General features: G+C 54.8%; 2 protein-coding genes and 2 pseudogenes across 3 annotated transcripts; 3 read left to right on the forward strand and 1 right to left on the reverse strand.

Moving 5' to 3' along the window:
- The first annotated feature begins 204 nt into the window (after positions 1-204).
- Positions 205-1,207, forward strand: LOC102137363 (small ribosomal subunit protein uS2-like; annotated as a pseudogene).
- Positions 1,208-5,246: 4,039 nt separating this feature from the next.
- LOC102145938 (interferon-induced transmembrane protein 3-like) lies at positions 5,247-6,409 on the forward strand. 2 transcript variants are annotated; one of them, XM_074012656.1, is made up of 3 exons: positions 5,247-5,530; positions 5,806-5,973; positions 6,096-6,409. In XM_074012656.1, the coding sequence occupies exons 1-2, from the start codon at positions 5,282-5,284 to the stop codon at positions 5,941-5,943; spliced, it is 387 nt and encodes a 128-aa protein (XP_073868757.1). In that variant the 5' UTR covers positions 5,247-5,281; the 3' UTR covers positions 5,944-5,973; positions 6,096-6,409. The 2 variants fall into 2 exon arrangements, with proteins under 2 accessions (XP_073868757.1, XP_005576773.1); XM_005576716.5 differs by lacking the exon at positions 5,806-5,973.
- On the forward strand, positions 6,379-9,128 carry LOC123568865 (uncharacterized; annotated as a pseudogene).
- Positions 9,129-15,697: 6,569 nt separating this feature from the next.
- IFITM1 (interferon induced transmembrane protein 1) lies at positions 15,698-16,894 on the reverse strand. The gene is made up of 2 exons (XM_005576718.3): positions 16,591-16,894; positions 15,698-16,047 (listed from the first exon to the last, which is right to left on the reverse strand). Exons 1-2 carry the CDS (start codon positions 16,774-16,776, stop codon positions 15,856-15,858), a joined length of 378 nt encoding a protein of 125 aa, XP_005576775.2. The 5' UTR covers positions 16,777-16,894; the 3' UTR covers positions 15,698-15,855.
- Between the last annotated feature and the right edge of the window lie 2,570 nt (positions 16,895-19,464).

The raw sequence follows: 19,464 nt of genomic DNA on the forward strand, positions 1-19,464 counted from the left end.
GCTAATATGGTGAAACCCCGTCTCCACTAAAAATACAAAAATTAGCCGGTGTGGCGGCGGCGCCTGTGGTCCCAGCTACTCCGGAGGCTGAGGCAGGAGAATGGCGGGAACCCGGGAGGCGGAGCTTGCAGTGAGCCGAGATGGCGCCACTCACTCCAGCCTGGGCGACAGAGCGAGATTCTGTCTCAAGAAAAAAAAAAAAAAGCTTTCCGCGCTACCTACAAAGGGGTCCATACGGCGTTGTTCTGGATTCCCGTCGTAACTTAAAGGGAAACTTTCACAATGTCCGGAGCCCTTGATGTCCTGCAAATGAAGGAGGAGGATGTCCTTAAGTTCCTTGCAGCAGGAACCCACTTAGGTGGCACCAATCTTGACTTCCAGATGGAACAGTACATCTATAAAAGGAAAAGTGATGGCATCTACATCATAAATCTGAAGAGGACCTGGGAGAAGCTTCTGCTGGCGGCTCGTGCCATTGTTGCCATTGAAAACCCTGCTGATGTCAGTGTTATATCCTCCAGGAATACTGGCCAGAGGGCCGTGCTGAAGTTTGCTGCTGCCACTGGAGCCACTCCAATTGCTGGCCGCTTCACTCCTGGAACCTTCACTAACCAGATCCAGGCAGCCTTCCGGGAGCCACGGCTTCTTGTGGTTACTGACCCCAGGGCTGACCACCAGCCTCTCACGGAGGCATCTTATGTTAACCTACCTACCATTGCTCTGTGTAACACAGATTCTCCTCTGCGCTATGTGGACATTGCCATCCCATGCAACAACAAGGGAGCTCACTCAGTGGGTTTGATGTAGTGGATGCTGGCTCGGGAAGTTCTGCGCATGCGTGGCACCATTTCCCGTGAACACCCGTGGGAGGTCATGCCTGATCTCTACTTCTACAGAGATCCTGAAGAGATTGAAAAAGAAGAGCAGGCTGCTGCTGAAAAGGCAGTGACCAAGGAGGAATTTCAGGGTGAATGGACTGCTCCAGCTCCTGAGTTCACTGCTACTCAGCCTGAGGTTGCAGACTGGTCTGAAGGTGTGCAGGTGCCCTCTGTGCCTATTCAGCAGTTCCCTACTGAAGACTGGAGTGCTCAGCCTGCCACGGAAGACTGGTCTGCAGCTCCCACTGCTCAGGCCACTGAATGGGTAGGAGCAACCACTGAATGGTCTTAAGCTGTTCTTGCACGGGCTCTTAAGCAACATGGAAAAATGGTTGATAGAAAATAAACATCAGTTTCTAAAAAAAAAAAAAAAAAGTTCAGCTTTGCCTAAAGAGTTGGTTAGTCGAAAGAAATTCTTGAGTTTAGATAACAGGGGCTGTGGAAGGCGACGTGCATGTTGCGCAGATGAGCCTCCAGGCAGCAGGCTGGAGAGAAGGATGATAAATATCTCTTTTCCACCCTTAAAAAGGGCTGTTAGTTAAATGTCTGTTCTGTTAGGAAAAGACCTAGAAAGGGAAGGAGATTCTCTACAGAATGCAGATTTCCCTAATAAGAGACAGTTGTGCAAGGCCGTTTCAAAATATGCCAAAGAAATCTATTTTGAGGCTGGGCATGGTGGCTCACACCAGCACTTTGGGAGGATGAGGCAGAAGGATCTCTTGAGCACAGGAGCTGGAGACCAGTCTGGGCAACATAGCAAGGCCCCGTCTCAAAAATAAAAATAAGTGGGCCGGGCGCGGTGGCTCAAGCCTGTAATCCCAGCACTTTGGGAGGCCGAGATGGGCGGATCACGAGGTCAGGAGATCGAGACCATGCTGCCTAACACGGTGAAACCCCGTCTCTACTAAAAAATACAAAAAATTAGCCGGGCGAGGTGGCGGGCGCCTGTAGTCCCAGCTGCTTGGGAGGCTGAGGCAGGAGAATGGCGTGAACCCAGGAGGCGGAGCTTGCAGTGAGCTGAGATCCGGCCACTGCACTCCAGCCTGGGTGACAGAGCGAGACTCCGTCTCAAAAAAAATAAATAAATAAATAAAAATAAAAATAAGTTTATTTTGGGGGTAAATAATTTTTCTTTCCTTCAGAGCCTGCTATTTGTTGTGAAAGGAAAATAAATATTGGGATCCCAAAATCACTGAACCAAAAGGAGACGTCACGCTGGGAACTGCTTAGGGCAAAGCTGCTGCCCATTCTGTTCCTAAAAACGGCGACTGCCGAAACAAAAAAGCTACATACCTGCCTCAATTTGTCCACAGGGAAATTCCTTGCGGGCAAAAGACAAATAGAACTCAAAGTTACCCTTCCGGCTGAGATAATGCATATCTGATCGCTTCCTTTGGAAAAGCTCATCTGAAACTCAGACGAATGGGATCCTTTGTCTCTTCTCGACCTGTGATCTGGAAGCCCCCTCCCCACTTCTAGTTGTCCCGTCTTTCCAGACGGAACTAATGTACGTCGCACATATATTGATGTCCACGTCTTCCTATAAAACCAGCTGTGCCCCGACCACCTTGGGCACCCTGTCAGGGCCTCCTGAGGCTCTGCCACCCGTGCATCCTTAACCTTGCTCTTAAATTGACGGAGAACTTTCTCAGATATTTAGGGTCTACACTGTAATGTGACGCTGTACCACAGTCATGTTGGAATTTGGTACCTTATTGCCTCGAAGAGTCTGTTTTGTCAGTACTATGAGCTTTATCTCAGTGTTACTGCTGGTCGGTTGTACCTAAACTCCACAGGGAGGGGATATCAGTAGGCCTGTCCAACCTGCCTTCCCTTCGAGGCTGTGAATTCAGTTTTTCAGGTTTGTTTGGGACTCCCTTGGCCAAGGGAGCTCCATTCAGTGGTGGGGGCAAGGGGGCTTAGATTTTTATTTTTGGTTTTCAGTCAGCACTCCCGTCCAGTTGGGGGCTTCAGACCATGAAGAGGGAAGGTGTCCCCACAGCACAGCCAGACACAAATCCCAGGACATCCTGTGTGTGGGGGAGACACAGCCCAGGATAGAAGGCGTGTGGAGGCCTGGACGTGCCTAAGTCCTTTGCACTCACCCCAGCCAGCAGAAGGAAGAGGACTTAGGGACCCAGGCCTGACGACGGACTCCTGCAAGTGGGCATTAATATAAGACATTAGTATCTTACTTTCAGGGCCGGCAGTGGTGGCTCACACCTATAATCCTAGCACTTTGGGAGGCCGAGGCTGGCAGATCACCTGAGGTCGGGAGTTCAAGACCAGCCTGGCCAACATGGTGAAACCTCGTCTCTACTAGAAGTGCAAAAATTAGATGGGCAGGGTGGCAGATTACCTGTAATTCCAGCTACCCCAGGAGGCTGAGGCAGGAGATCACTGGAACGCAGGAGGCAGAGGCTGCAATGAGCAGAGATTGTTCCACTGCACTCCGGCCTCGGCACCATAGCGAGACACCATTTCAAAAAGAAAAAACACTTTACTTTCGGGATACAATTGAGGCAGGAGAATAGGGTCTGGAGGCCATTTCACACTTTCTTCCTGGAATTAGGAAGTCTTACTCCCTTTGCAAACCCCCACTTCTGCATGGCAGATGGGAAATTGAAAGTACCTCTGATTGGCTTTTTCTAATCAATCAGAATTTGCATAGGACTGTACCCTTGTAACTTAATTGAAGCTTCTGATAGGAGGACAAGTCTTTCCATAGAAGTGCAACTTTGTAACTTCACTTTAGCCTCTGATTGGTGGCTTTCTGCAACGATTTCATTTTCATTTTAAAAAATCATTTTTTATTTCCAAAAATAATTTCATTTTGAAAAAAATCTCTGCTTCTGTTGCTTCATTCTTTCCTTGCTTTTGTGCATTCTGTACAATTCTTTGTTCAAAACGCCAAGAGCCTGGACACCCACTACCAATCACGCAATCCTTTCTGCGTGGCCTGGAAAACATCCAGTAGCAAGGGTGTTTAACGTCGAGAAGCACTGTGATTCGACAGTAGACACAGTCGTTGTTAAAGTTAAATCTTTTAAATCTTACAAATTATCAATAAAATTTATCCTATAGAGCCAAAGTCATCATTACTCAAACACATCACTCTGCAATTACACGGCTGCACGCTACTGTCATGTGAGCTCCGGAGGTCACTGATGTGGACCTGACCACCCGCTGCGGTGAAAGGCTACAGCAGGGTGAGCAGCCGCCCATCTCTGTAAGTTCCACCTGCAGCGATGTCCTCTGGGGAGTCTGGCCTGGTGGGCAAAGGAAAATGGGCCCATGTGGCACATCAGGAATTAAACAGGTCGCGCTGCACACAGGCCTGCAGGCCACGCTCCTGCCCCTGTGACCCCTCCCCTGCCAGCCCTGCCCACACTGCCCCCTCTGACCAGCCAAGTGCACAGCATCAGCTCAGTTTGCCGCAGTAGCCTCTGCCAAGGAGGGTCCAGGAAGAAACCCAGCGGCCACACAAGGTGTTTCCACAGGGAGGACGTAACCTCAGGAGCTGCTCAGAGGCACAAACCGGTTCATGAGAAAAACAGGCGGCAACTGCAGGAAGCAGCTGGCACCCGTGTGAGGACCCAGGGAAGAGGCAGAGATGATCAGAACCTGGAGATCTGGAGGGCGCCCCAGGGACCAGACACCCAGAGCTCTGGGCAGCGTGGGTGCCGCTGGGCCGCGTGGAGCGGGTCTGGGAGCCTTCACCCAGGTGGGCCTCCAGGGTAAAGGGCCATGGCTCCTAACTCCACCATCCAGGCCTCTGCCACTGGCATCCCACAGCCCCCTCTTCCGTCAGTGCTCCCCAGAGTCCCCGTTCCTGGGCCTGGAGGGCTCCTTTGGGACAGGCAGCACTGGCCGCCAGGCCTCTGACCTGCACCAGGAGACACGGGGACCTTTAGCCCCCACACCCGCACGGAGCAGGACTGCAACCCCAGGAAAGGACAAGGCATTTCAGCAGATGAGGCCTGTGACAAGTGAGGCGAGGGCTTTGGGGGAACTGCTGTGGGACCTGGCGTGTGGAGGCACCAGCACAAGCCTGGCAGGAGCCCTGAACCAGGACAGTGAGGTCCTGCAGCTGCTGGCCTGCGGTGTGGAGACTCCCAACGTAGGGGAAGTCTCCAGGACCCCCACACCCCTAACAAGATGAGAAATGTGCTCACTTGGGCTCTAGAGAGGAAGCCCCTCAGCCCTCAGCCCCTCCTTCCTCCCCGTCCTAAAGTAATTTGATCCTCAGGAATTTGTTCCGCCCTCATCTGGCCCCGGCCAACTCTGCATTTGACAAATGCCAGGAAGAGGAAACTGCTGAGAAATCGAAACTACTGGGGAAAGGGAGGGCCCACTGAGAACCATCCCACTAACCCGACCACTACTGGCCTTCGCAGGACACCATGAACCACACGGTCCAAACCGTCTTCCCTCCTGTCAACAGCGGCCAGCCCCCCAGCTATGAGATGCTCAAGGAAGAGCATGAGGTAGCTGTGCTGGGGGCGCCCCACAACCCTGCTCCCCCGATGTCCACCGTGATCCACATCCGCAGCGAGACCTCCGTGCCCGACCATGTTGTCTGGTCCCTGTTCAACACCCTCTTCATGAACACCTGCTGCCTGGGCTTCATAGCATTTGCCTACTCCGTGAAGGTGCGTATGGCCCCAGGGAACGCTCAGAGGGTCCCGGTGAGCCTGGAACTCCACCTGCCCAGAAGCTGCCTGGGGTGGGGACTCATGTGTCCCTGTGTGAGTTTGTGTGCACCTCTGTCCCGTGTGTGCCCACGTCAGTAGCTTTATCTGTGTGATCTGTGTGTGTGTGGCTTGGGGAATCCGCCCAGTGCAGGTCTAGGAGGAGGCTCCAGGAGGCTGGCTGGCTCAGAGTTTGTCCCCAGCGATCCACTAGCCCAGAGCAATTCTCCCTACAGCCCAATACCAGAAATTACACCCTCACCTTCCAGACTGGCACCCAGGCTCTCCCAGAAAGTGAGAAGGGAACTCACAGGCGACTTCACCCCGTGGTGGGGAGAACAGCCTGTGCTGGGGCCCAGGCAGAAGGAGGATGAGCCCCGAGGCCCCTGGGGAGTCTGAGCCTGGTGAGGAAGGGGAGGAGGTGGTCCCTGATCTCAGAGTGGGGAGGAACCGGGGGGAGTGGGAGCCATAGCACATGGCTCTCAGCTGAGGAATCCTGGTCCCCTCACCATCTCTTCTCCTCCAGTCTAGGGACAGGAAGATGGTTGGCGACCTGACTGGGGCCCAGGCCTATGCCTCCACCGCCAAGTGCCTGAACATCTGGGCCCTGATTTTGGGCATCCTCATGACCATTCCGCTCATTGTCATCCCGGTATTGATCTACCAAGCCCATCGATAGATCAGGAGACATCATTCAGGCCAGGAGCTCTGCCCATAACCTGTGTCCCACATGCTCCACCTTCCATTCCTGGTCCTGCCCCCAGAGCTGAGTCCTGTATCAGCCCTTTATCCTCACACACTTTTCTACAATGGCATTCAATAAAGTGTACATGTTTCTGGTGCTGCTGCGACTTCACCTGGGGAGGGGTCCTGCTGGTTCTAAGATTAAATGTCACGCCAAAGGTTCTTGCCTTAGCCACGCCACCAAAGAATTGGTGTGCCGGCTGCCTGCGACAAGTGATGGAGACACGGACCAAGAGAAGAAGAAACTGTAGGCTTTATTGAGCAGAATGACAGTACAAAGATTCCACGGCGTGGAAGGGGTCCCAAGCGGGTAGCCACTGCTGGTTTTGGGTGATTGCCTCTTAAACTCTTTAAGGCGGGAAATACATGCGGCGGGAAGATATTACCAGAGCAAGAAACAAAGGCAGTAAATTATTTTGTGACGTGTATTAGATTTTGAGGAAAACCGGAATTGCAACTTACGTTTTATCTAATTTTATCTATTTTATGACCTTGCAGCGGCATAGCAAAGGAGACAGGATCTCACAGGACTTTACAAAGTATGTTCACAAGGAATTGGGATTGGGAGCATAGATAAGGTCTGCTGGTCACAGAAAAAGGGGTTTTTAACATTCCTTTTAGTTTTAGGGGAGGGGGAAGGAAGAGGAAGAGAGGACACAGGAAGCTTACAGCAGAATTTTCGCTGTTTATAGCTTTCTTGGGGAAGAAAACACATAAACAAATCCTGGTGTTAGGAATACTTTAGGCATATATCTTCAATACTATTCATCTAGGACCTAAAGGAGAGCCAATGCAGGAGATGGGGGTTTCACAGCTTTCTGAGCCCCTACTCGACCCAGGATGCCCAGCTGGCCCCTTCTTTCACGAGCAGTGTGGTCAGCCCCTGCACTGCCCCTTCTGGCCTCTGCAGCTCTTGAGGACCGGGCAAGTGCTCAGGCCTTCTGGTTTCTGGCCTCCTGCTGTGGGCAGCAGCTGGATCCAGGACCCTGGGAGGAGTTCCTGTGTCCTGGAAGTCTCAGCTCCGACTCAAGGTGGGCTCTTTTCGGGAACGTCAGTGCTGAGTCGGGGACACCCTGGGCCCAAGGATACTCTCTTGGCCTGTCAGCAGTCCAGGCTGTAGGCTGAGGACAGAGGGAAGGGCTTGAGCCCCCAGCAGGGCTAGGAAACGGCAAGGTGGCACCGGCTCCCCAGCTGCTCCCAGGCCCTGCTCTGTGGTGCTGGGGACCTGGCTTTACTTCCTCGGGGTGGAGGGAGCACCGAGCTGTCTGGAGCAGCCAGTCCTGCACATGTGGGCGGCTCAGGCCCTGTGGGAGCGAGGGGGCTTTGTGCCCAGGGCAGCAGCTGAAGGAGCCCCGGGCCTCGTAGCCCGTCCTGGGTGACCCAGGTGCTGCTTCGTGGCAACTGCCGCCTCCAGTCCGGCGGGCATCGTCCCTGATCCCCCGCGGTGGGGGCAGCACAGGAGCAGAGGAGCTGCCCTCACGGAAGTTCCCTCCACCCGGGTCTGACCCCTGGACAGACTCCCCCGCCCCGACCTGGTTACAGCTCCCTTCCCCGGTTCGGTCTCCGGTGTGGGCGTCTGGGGTGCCCCGTGGGCAGCCGCGGTGGGAGCTGGGGTGGCCACGCGCGCCCGCCCCGCCGTCCGCCCCCGACTCCAGGTCTGGATCTACTCCCCCTCCCCACCCGCACCCGCCCCAGACCCGGAGCCGCGCTCTCGGCCCAGGGGTCCAGGCGCCCTCTCCCCTCGGGGGTCTCCCGGACGTGAGTTCCAAAGGCGGCGAACTCCGAGGTGGGCCCGGGCGGGAGGCGCGCGGCCCCGCCGGGCGGGGAGGGAGAAGCGGCGGAGGCGGGAGCTCAGCGGCGCCCCTGGCGGCGGCCGGCGCAGATGCAGGTCCCGGAGGAGGCTCCGCCCGCAGCCCGGACCCCGGGGGGTGCGCGGGACGCGGACCCCGAGACCCGCAGCGCCTGACGAGCACGGGCGTCCCTCTCCTCCCCCTCGGGCACGTCCCCGGCCGAGCCTTCCGGCCCCGCTCTGGGGCTCCCACCTCCCCTTCACCCGCGGGGGGTCCGATTTCCGCGTCTCCGGGGCCCCTCCCTGGGCAGGGGCTCCAGCCTGAATCCAGGAGTGCCCTGTGGGAGGACTTGGTGGTCCGGGAATCACCCTGGGAGCCCGGTCCTGTGACCCCATAATGGGTTCTCTTTGCGCTCCGGGACAGAGCCCGTTGGTCGCATCGAGGCAGGGGACTTGCAATAAGGAAGGTGCAATTCGCGCAGAGCCGGCTGCAGGGGAGACCCGAGTTTTGTTATTACTCAAATCCGTCTCCCCCAAAACGTGGGGATCCGCGTTTTGAAGGATGATTTGGTGGGGAGGCGGCCAGTGAGTCAGGAGTGCTGACCGGGCCGGTTGGAGATGAAGCCTTGGGGGGTCGAAGCTGTCTTCCCAACCCTAACCCAGTTCCTGGGTAGGGGCCACAGGACCAGGGGAGCCAGATTGTGGGTCTGGGTGGTGGCCGCTGATCCAGTGAGTGCACAGGTCTGTAAAGTATCTCAGACTCTGATCCTAGGTTCTACAGTCGTGCTGTGATCCTCGGGAGCAACTTGGGGGCTGGCGGGGTCAGAATCTTCCATCCTCCAGCTGCGTGACTCCTAAACCATCATTTCTAATCCTGCGGCTAATGTGTTAGTCCTGCAAAGGTAAACTAGTCCCCAGGCAAGAAGGGGGCTTGGTCAGCCTTCATTGATAAACGCTTCTCCCCAGATTAGTTTAGGCGAAGCCCAGGGATGAGCAAGGACAGCTTGGAGGTTAGGAGCCAGACGGAGTCGGTTAGGTCAGACCTCCTTCACTGTCGTCATACTCTCAATGATGACTTTGGAAAGGGTGGTTTAATTTCCATGCCTGCCCCTCAGAATCCTGCCTCCCTCTTGTGCCCTGCAGTGTCTTCCTCCCTAAACCACAAAACACCTTCCACAGGAAATTGAAGCCGCACCCTGTGGGGAAAAGAAAGATCAGACTGTTACTGTGTCTATATAGAAAGAAGAAGTAGATATAAGAGACTCCATTTTGTTCTGTATTTGAGATGCTGTTAATCTGTGACCCTACCCCCAACCTTGTCCTTGCAAGAGACAGGTGCTATGGTGACTCAGGGTTTAAAGGATTTTGGGCTGTGCAGGATGTGCTTTGTTAAACAAATGCCTGAAGGCAGCTTGCTGGTTAAAAGTCATCACCATTCTCTTTATCTCAAGTACCCAGGGACACGTACACTGCGGAAGGTCACAGGCACCTCTGCCTAGGAAAGCTAGGTATTGTCCAAGGTTTCTCCCCATGTGATAGTCTGAAATATGGCCTCGTGGGAAGGGAAAGACCCGATCGTCCCCCAGCCTGACACCCGTGAAGGGTCTGTGCTGAGGAGGACTAGTATAAGAGGAAAGAAGGCCTCTTGGCGGTTGTTGGCAGTTGAGATAGAGAAAAGCATCTGTCTCCTGCCCGTTCCTGGGCAATGGAACATCTCCGTGTAAAACCCCATTGTGTGCTCTGTTTACTGAGAAAGGAGAAAACCGCCTTAGGGCGAAAGGTGGGACTTGCTGGAGCAATGATCCTAAAAGGTTTATGGAGATGTTTGCATATGCATATCAAGGCACAGCATTTCCCTTTAAACTTATTCATGTCACAGAGAACTTTATTCATATGTCTTACTGCTGACTTTCTCCCTACAATGATCCTATTATCCTGCCACTTCCTTTTCTTTAAGATGGTAAAGATAATTAACAATAAATACTAAGGAACTCAGAGACCGGTGCCGGCATGGGTCCTCGGTATGCTGAGCGCCAGTCCCCTGGGCCCACTTTTTCTGTATACTTTGTCTCTGTGTCTCATTTCTTTTCTCAGGTCTCTCGTTCCACCTAACAAGAAATGCCCACAGGTGTGGAGGGGCAGGCCACCCTTCACACCCCACTCCGCAGTCACATGTGGCCTTTGATAGGAGATCACAAAGCCTTGCAGGGAGTTTGTTTAGGCAGCCCTCGATGTCTCAGAGCAGGCTCCATCCACATCCACCCCTGGCTTGCCGGGACCCGGCCACAGTTTGGTCTAAGTGGCCTGGGATGTGGTTGGGCCTGGCAGTGGCCTGTTGGGGATTAGGTGGAGGGTGGCGGGGATGGTGTTCGATTTGGGGAGGCCCAGCTGTGACTCCTAGCAAGGGCGACGGCGAGCTCTTCATAGGAAGTGTCGACGCTTCTGCAGGCTGAGGGGTCTGGCGACCTGGATGCAGATTCCAGATGATCAAGCCAGATAGCCGGCCATGTGTCTGCCCCAAGGTACTCTCTAGCAGCCCTGACTCTGGCAGAGTACATGTGCCTAGGATGGGAGTTTAACCTTCATATTCGTTTGTTTTCACACTAGTATAAAGAACTGCTTGAGACTGGGTAGTTCATACATTAAAGAGATTTAATTGACTCACATGGCTGGGGAGGTGTCAGGAAACTTACCATCACGGCAGAAGTTGAAGGGGAAACAGGCACCTTTTCCACAATGCGGCTGGAAGGAGAATGAATGAAGGATGAACTACTCAACGCTCTTAAAACCATCAGATCTCTAGAAAACTCCCTCTGAGGAGAACAGTATGGGGAAGCACCCCATGACCCAGCTCCCTCCACCTTGTCTCTCGGGTGACATATGGGGGTTATGAGCATAACGAGGATTATAAGTGAAGACGAGATTTGGGTGGGAACACAAAGTGTAACCATAGCACCTTCTTTGGAGCTCATCTATTTTTGGGTGTTTGTGTACCTGTGTTTTGGGAAAAATAATAAATGCAGACTAAAATCAATAACCCCTCCATACCCATTACCAGCATCCACAATGCTCACCTTCTGCCACTTTCTCATCTATGCCCCCATCTGAGATTAGATGATAGCTCATCGTCTTTTAGATTTTTAGGTAAAACTTACGTTAATGGGGCAAATCCCATCTGTCCAGTTTTGAAAATGTAAAACCACCTTGTGAAAAATTATGTTGTTAGCAGCGGAATGTATCTGAGTCACAGGGCATGAAAATGTTAGTGGTGGCAAATCCATGTGGCTCTGCAGCAACCTCAGTTCTTGCCCCCTCAGAAGAAAGAATTCGACTGAGGGGCATAAGGCAGAAGGAGAGACCAAGGCGAGCAGCAGGAGTGGAAGGAAGGAACCGCACTGGGAAGAGGGCAAAGTGGGCAACTTAAGACATGAAGTAAGCAGCTGGATCTTCGACGTGGGTTTTATGTGGTGGCTTCTGCGTCTTCCGCCCCTTCTCCGCATTCGTCTCTTGGCGTGGGCTATCTGCAAACACGGTGGTCTGCCAGCACTTGGGAGTGGCTGCGTGCAGGGTGTTTGCTGGAGCTCTGCGTGTGCTCACTTGGGGCCTTCTTCCCCTACCAGCTGAAAGCTCGTGGGAGGTCATTCGCCAGTTAAACCAGCCATTTGACCTCCTCATGCGCATGCTGGAGCCACTCACCCAACTCCTGAGGTCTTACTGGGAAGCTGCTGACCACGTTTCGGGTTTTTTCTATCTACTGGGAGACTGCCTTTCCTTGGCGCTAGTCATTACCAATTATTATTTTAGAGAAACGGTGTAACAACCATCTGACCATCACCTGAGGGGTCGCCTGACATTCCTGGTTGGGGGTGGGAAGCGCTTTCCTGTCCTGCTGAAGCCGCAGGAGCTACCTACTGTGACAGTATCAGTGAGAAGAATTATTGAGACTGTGAACTGAGCTAATCCACCCCCCATCTTGACTTTCCCTTAATTATTCCTGGTTTTTGGGGCCAAACTGACTTTGAGAGACATATAGGCTATTGTTTCAATGACAATAGGCCTTGTCCAAAACTCAGCGGCTCGTCATGATTGGGGACTAAACTCTGATTTTTTTATCTTGCCCAAATTCCTATCTAAGGGGCTTGGGAAGCCATGCCCTACAAACCATAAATTCTCATCAGATGGGTTTTATTCTACCATGTATATCATGACTTACTTTCCAACCTGACCCTGGCATAACGTTACGATACGAGGAAGAAAATAAAAAACATTTTACCCCGAAACATGTTTCTTTGCCATATTTTGAAATGGCCCTGTAAAGCCGTTCTTTGTGGGGGGAAATTTGCATCTGTAAAGAATCTCTATTGGCCGGGCGCGGTGGCTCAAGCCTGTCATCCCAGCACTTTGGGAGGCCGAGACGGGTGGATCACGAGGTCAGGAGATCGAGACCATGCTGCCTAACACGGTGAAACCCCGTCTCTACTAAAAAATACAGAAAACTAGCCGGGTGAGGTGGCGGGCGCCTGCAGTCCCAGCTACTCGGGAGGCTGAGGCAGGAGAATGGCGTGAACCCTGGAGGCGGAGCTTGCAGTGAGCTGAGATCCGGCCACTGCACTCCAGCCTGGGCGACAGAGCGAGACTCTGTCTCAAAAAAAAAAAAAAAAAGAATATTAGCTAAATCTTTTTCTTCCAGACCCTCCCAGTCCTGAGGAGATTAACAGTTGAGCACCTTTTAAAGATCTGAATAGGGAACATTTGTCATCTATTGTCTCCTAAGGACAGCCACTATAAGACTTCAAAAGAACTTCGGTCTCCACAATCTTTATTTTAACCTGTACACCCCCTTTCTACCAATCCCAGGTCTTTAGACAAACTCAGTGACTCAATCATCAACGAGAGGATTAAATTCACCTGCAGGCTGGAGCGCTGCCGCCGCCCCCCCACACCCCCCCCCCCCAGCTTTGTGTTGTCCTGCCTTTCTGGACCAAACCAATGTATTTATTTTTTTTCAATGTATTTCTTTTTTTTTTTTTTTTTTTTGAGACGGAGTCTTGCTCTGTCGCCCAGGCTGGAGTGCAGTGGCGCGATCTCGGCTCACTGCAAGCTCCGCCTCCCGGGTTCACGCCATTCTCCTGCCTCAGCCTCCCGAGTAGCTGGGACTACAGGCGCCCACAACCGCGCCCGGCTAATTTTTTGTATTTTTAGTAGAGACGGGGTTTCACCGTGGTCTCGATCTCCTGACCTTGTGATCCGCCCGCCTCGGCCTCCCAAAGTGCTGGGATTACAGGCGTGAGCCACCGCGCCCGGCTTCAATGTATTTCTTAAATGTATTTGATTGATGCCTCATGTCTCCCTAAAATGTATAAAACCAAGCTGGGCCCCGACCACCTTGGGCCTATGTTTTCAGGATTTCCTGAGGGCAGCATCACTAGCCATATTTAGCTCAGAATAAATCTCTTCAACTATTTCACAGAGTTCGACTCTTCATCGTCGTAATTTAGAGCTTAAGATTGGCCTTTTGAGATTCCCCCCCTCCTTTTTTTGCATGCCTGACACCCATGGCTCCCCCTGGACCTGACAGCTCCTGTGGTCCCACCCCGGAGGGGCGACTCAGCTCAAGGGGACAGAAAGGGTCTATTAAACCTTTTTTTTTTTTTTTTTTTTTTCCCCCCCCGCAGAGTGCTCTGCGGCCCAGGCTAGGGTAGGGTGCGGTGGCGCGATCTCGGCTCACTGCAGCCTCTGCCTCCCAAACCCCTTCTTTACTGAAGGCCCCTCCAGCGATTGCAAATGGATGCCCGCCGCACCCAGAGTCCGCCGGTCGCTTCCCCTCTCAATCTCCGCCCTCTGGGAGGCAAACCTGTCCACGCCGGGGTCAGCCTGGCCGGTCCCACGGCATCCCGTGTGGGGCAGGTGTGTCCTCCGGCGCCTGCCGCCTGGGCTCGGCGTCCGCCCCGTCCCTCCCAGGAGGGTTTCTCCCGCTGTGGACGCGCCCCGTGTGACCGCCTTCTCCCGACCGAGAGCACCTGCGCCGTGCCTGGTCTTGCCCTTCTCCAGAGCCGGCGGCCCGAGTCTCCCCTGCAGAGGAGGGGAGGCCCAAGGCCGCCGGGGCCTGGCGGGCGATGCCGTCCACGGGGACCCGAGTCCGCTCTCCCGCGAGTGCTGTTTGGGAAACTTCTCGGCTCGGGCCTCTCACCTCCCCGCGGTCGGCGCACACCCGACGCCCGTGGGGACCGGGATCTGGCCGCGCTGCTGGGCCGTGGCGAGCTGGCGTTCGGCACCCAGGACCCACGACGCGCGCTGCGTCTCCGCCTTCGTGATGCCTCAGACTTCCCGTCACATCTCAAGACCGCGGGATCCCGGGGCCCTTGCGGGTGCACCAGAGGGGTCTCCCCCGGCAGGACCCTCTTCCCCAGCTCCCGCGGGGCTCCTGGTCGAAGCTGCCCTCCCGGGCCCTCGCGAGCGCTGCCCGCCTGGGGGAAGTCCCCGCACCGGCGCACCCCGCACCTGGGCCTGGGCACCTGGCTGCGCCGCCCCCCGGGCCCGGCTGCTGCTCCCGCCGGCCTCCCTGCCTCGGAGCGAGCGAGTGCCTTTCCCTGACCCGGCGGCGCCGGGCCCTCCCCTCAATGCCCAGGACCTCCGAGCCGGCCTCGCTCCCTGGTCACGCTGGCAAAAGTGGAACCCTCGGCGAGAGGGCGCGCCCTGATGCGCGTCCATGGCCCCCCTCCCGAGGACCCCCAGTTAGGGCGCCGCAGGTGAGCGGCGGGGGAAGTGGGGGAAAGTTAGGGCGGTCGGTCCCCAGCTAGGTCCCGGGAGAGCCCTGCATTACCGCCAGCTGAGGCAAAAGGCAGGCGGGCCTTGTCATCGCGGTCCCACTGCTGGCAGGCTGAGAGCCAGAATCCCCCAAGGGGGAGGCACCTGTGGGAGGACCCCCGCCGCCACAGTGAGGCCCTGCTTTGGCCCCAGGAACTCCTCTACCCAGGAGGCCCAGCCAGTTTTGGGTTCAGACTTCAGAGTTTCCGTCCGACTTGGTGGAGAAGTCACTGGGTCTGACTGGCTTCCGCAGTCAGCCCACAGTCGGGGGGGGCTTCGCGCCACCCTCGGGCCACTGGCTGCCCCCACCCCAGGGGAGCAGGGAAGACCCCGGCTGGACTGGAGGAGGCAGGTGCCAGGACCCAGCACACCTGGATCACCCAGGAGGGGCTGCAGCCCTGAGGCTCCTTCAGCTGCTACCCTGCCCCTCCCGCAGGGCCTAAGCCGCACACCAAGCCCCTGCCCCTCCCACAGGGCCTAAGCCGCACACATCTGCAGGAGGAGCTGCTCCAGCCAGCTCAGAGGCAGGCAGGGTTGTCCTGGCCCAAAGGTATTCTGGACACAGTGTGTCCTTACCTTGGTGTCAGAGAAACACCCACCCCACAGTCCTGGTCCAGCTGCTGCCCATGGCAGGAGGCCGAAACCAGCAAATTCTGAGCACATCCCTGCTTAACGTGAGAGCTTCACAGAGGAGGGATGCGACTGTGCAGGGGCTAACACTGGGCTGTTTCAGGACTAGGCTGGGACCCTGCAGCAGGGCCCCCATGCCAGGTGAAGTCACAGCATCATCACAAGCATGTGCACTTTATTGAATGTCATTGTGGACAGGTGTGTGGGGATAAAATGCTGTATCTAGGGGCAGGACCAAGGGGACAGGGACAACAGCCCCAGCGTGAGGGCCAGCATTGCAAAGTGGAGTACAAGGGTCGCGGGCTATGGGCAGCTACTAGTAACGCTGTTTTTCCTGTACGATCTGTAACATAACATGGTAGATTGCCACAGAGCCATACACCAGTAACAGGATGAATCCGATGGTCATGAGGATGCCCACAATCAGGGCCGAGATGTTCAGGCACTTGGCAGTGGAGGCATAGGCCTGGGCCCCGGTCACGTCGCCAACCATCTTCCTGTCCCTAGACTGGGGGACAGGACACAGCTGAGGGCTCTGAGAGCCATGTGCTATGGCTCCAGCTTCCCCCTGGCTCTTTCCTGCCCTGAGATCAGGGACCACCTCCTCCCCTTCCTCACCCAGGCTGACTCTCCAGGTGCCTCAGGGCTCATCCTCCCTCTGGCTTGACCCCAGCACAGGCTGTTCTCCCCACCATGGGGTGAAGTCACCTGTGAGTTCCCTTCTCACTTTCTGGGAGAGCCTTGGTGCCAGTCTGAACGGCATCCAGGTAGGGAGAATTGCTGTGGGCTAGTGGATCGCTAGGGACAAACTCTGAACCACAGCCTGCTCTAGGAGGAGGTCCTGGAGCCTCCTCCTAGACCTGCACTGGGCAGATTCCCCAAGCCACACACACACAGATCACACAAAGCTACTGACATGGGCACACACGGGACAGAGGTGCACACAAACTCACACTCAGGGACACATAAGTCCCCACCCCAGGCAGCATCTGGGCAGGTGGAGCCCCAGGCTCACTGACACCCTCTGAGCATCCCCCGGGGCCACACGCACCTTCACGGAGTAGGCGAATGCTATGAAGCCCAGGCAGCACCAGTTCAAGAAGATGGTGTTGAACAGGGACCAGACGATATGGTCGGGCACGGAGGTCTCGCTTTGGATGTTGATCATGGTGGACCTTGGGAGGATGGTGCTATGGGGTGCCCCCAGCACAGACACTTCGTGCTCCTCCTTGTGCATTTTCTGGCTTTGGGGAAAGAAGTGTTGAGTGAAGGTTCGAGAAGTGTGGTTTTCAGCGTGGAGGGAAGCAGAGCAGTGGTGTCCGGATGCAGTGAGCCCTGCTTTCCCCTGTTGTTTCAGTTTCTCAGAAGTGTGTATTTCTCTTAAGTTTCTATTTCCTGTTGTTTATAAATTGGTGAATTAGCCGGGGACCAATGAGGTGTGGAATAAATTCTTGAGGATCAAATTACTTTATGGCAGGGTGGGAGAAAAGGCTGAAGGTTAAAAGGGAGGAGCTTCCTCATCAGAAACTCGTCAGGATTAGTGACTTCCTAAGTCTTGCGTTTAGGGGACCCTGAGGATTTTACCCAGGCTTGGATTCTCTCCACCCCAGGTCAGCAGGTGCAGGACCTCACTGTCCCAGTTCAGGGCCCCTGCCAGGCCCCCACTGGGGCCTTCACACTCCAGGCGCCAGGACAATCCCCCCAAAACCCTCACCTCATTTGTCACAGGCCTCGTCTCCTGAAATCCTTGCTCTTTTCCTGGGGCTGCAGTCCTGCTCTGTGCGGGTTTGGGGGCTAAACTTCCCAGGTCAGAGGCCTGGTGGCCAAAGTTTCCTGCCCCAAAGCAGCCCTCCAGGCCCAGGAACGGGGACTCTGGGGAGCACTGACTGAAGAGGGGGCTGTGTTGAGACACAGTGAGGATTCCAGGGCCTGTCGGGGGAGCTTTGGAGCACAGGACACACTTGAGCCACCCCTACCTCCTGGGTCCCAGCATTTCCCATGGCTTTGGTTGGGTGGGTGCTAGGCGTTGGGTCGCAACCATGCAGGAGAGACCTGGAGGGTTGACAAAACCAAGTCTGGGGTTGTCAGGTCTGGGGGCCCCTTCACAGGGACATAGAATTGTCAACTGAGTAGCAGGAGGGAGCCCTCAGGCACAAGGATCATGAATTACAATTGCAAATTACATAAAGTTCTTAAGTTCTCTTTCTGCTTTCTTTTCTGCGTGCTTTAAGTCTGCTGTTACTTTTCTACAGAGATAAAATCACTGTTTGCATCCAACCATTTCTTTTTATTGTTTGTGTAAACCAATGAATTTGTATGACTATCTCATGGCTGGAGTTCTGAAGTAAAAGCCATACTTTTGCTTGAGTGTGTATGTGTGTTTATGTGTGCATACACATGTTTCGTTACATGTTTTTGGCCACAAGTTACCAAATTTAGCTTAAACTTATAGAGTACTCATAAATTAAATAAAAAGCCTAAATGCATTTCACATTCATGTGACGTAAGTAAAATCTTTAATAAGCTAGCTTTAAAATTACTGGTAATGTTAGAAATTGTAGCAGGACGAGTCACAGACAAAACCCTCAGACACCAAGTTGTGGAAGGAAAGGGCTTTATTTGGCCTTTATTCAGACGGGAGCATTAGCAGACTTCCATCTCAAAAGCTGAGCTCCAAAACCATCAGCCCCTCCCTACCCATTGCAGCCAAAAAAAAAAAAAAAAGAACTCGCCATCGCCCTTGCTTGGAGTCACTGCTGGGCCTCCCCATTTCGCACACCAACCCCGCCACCCTCCACCCAATCCCCAACAGGCCACTGCCAGCCCCAACCACATCCCAGGCCACTTAGACCGGCAAGCCAGGGGTGGATGTGGATGGAGCCTGCTCTGAGATATCCAGGGCTGCCTAAACAAACTCCCTGCAAGGCTTTGTGACCTCCTATCAAAGGCCACACGTGACTGCAGAGTGGGGTGCAGCTTCAATTTCCTGTGGAAGGTGTTTTGTGGTTTAGGGAGGAAGACACTGCAGGGCACAAGAGGGAGGCAGGATTCTGAGGGGCAGGCATGGAAATGAAACCACCTTTGCCAAAGTCATCACTGAGAGTATGACGACAGTGAAGGAGGTCTGACCTAACCGACTCCGTCTGGCTCCTAACCTCCAAGCTGTCCTTGCTCATCCCTGGGCTTCGCCTAAACTAATCTGGGGAGAAGCGTTTATCCATGAAGGCTGAACAAGCCCCCTTCTTGCCTGGGGACTAGTTTGCCTTTGCAGGACTAACACATTAGCCGCAGGATTAGAAATGATGGTTTAGGAGTCACGCAGCTGGAGGATGGAAGATTCTGACCCCGCCAGCCCCCAAGTTGCTCCCGAGGATCACAGCACGACTGTAGAACCTAGGATCAGAGTCTGAGATACTTTACAGACCTGTGCACTCACTGGATCAGCGGCCACCACCCAGACCCACAATCTGGCTCCCCTGGTCCTGTGGCCCCTACCCAGGAACTGGGTTAGGGTTGGGAAGACAGCTTCGACCCCCCAAGGCTTCATCTCCAACCGGCCCGGTCAGCACTCCTGACTCACTGGCCGCCTCCCCACCAAATCATCCTTCAAAACGCGGATCCCCACGTTTTGGGGGAGACGGATTTGAGTAATAACAAAACTCGGGTCTCCCCTGCAGCCGGCTCTGCGCGAATTCCACCTTCCTTATTGCAAGTCCCCTGCCTCGATGCGACCAACGGGCTCTGTCCCGGAGCGCAAAGAGAACCCATTATGGGGTCACAGGACCGGGCTCCCAGGGTGATTCCCGGACCACCAAGTCCTCCCACAGGTCACTCCTGGATTCAGGCTGGAGCCCCTGTCCAGGGAGGGGCCCCGGAGACGCGGAAATCGGACCCCCCGCGGGTGAAGGGGAGGTGGGAGCCCCAG

The sequence above is a fragment of the Macaca fascicularis genome, chromosome 14 (genome assembly GCF_037993035.2).
Source record: "Macaca fascicularis isolate 582-1 chromosome 14, T2T-MFA8v1.1".
In the NCBI taxonomy this organism is placed as follows: Eukaryota; Metazoa; Chordata; class Mammalia; order Primates; family Cercopithecidae; genus Macaca; species Macaca fascicularis.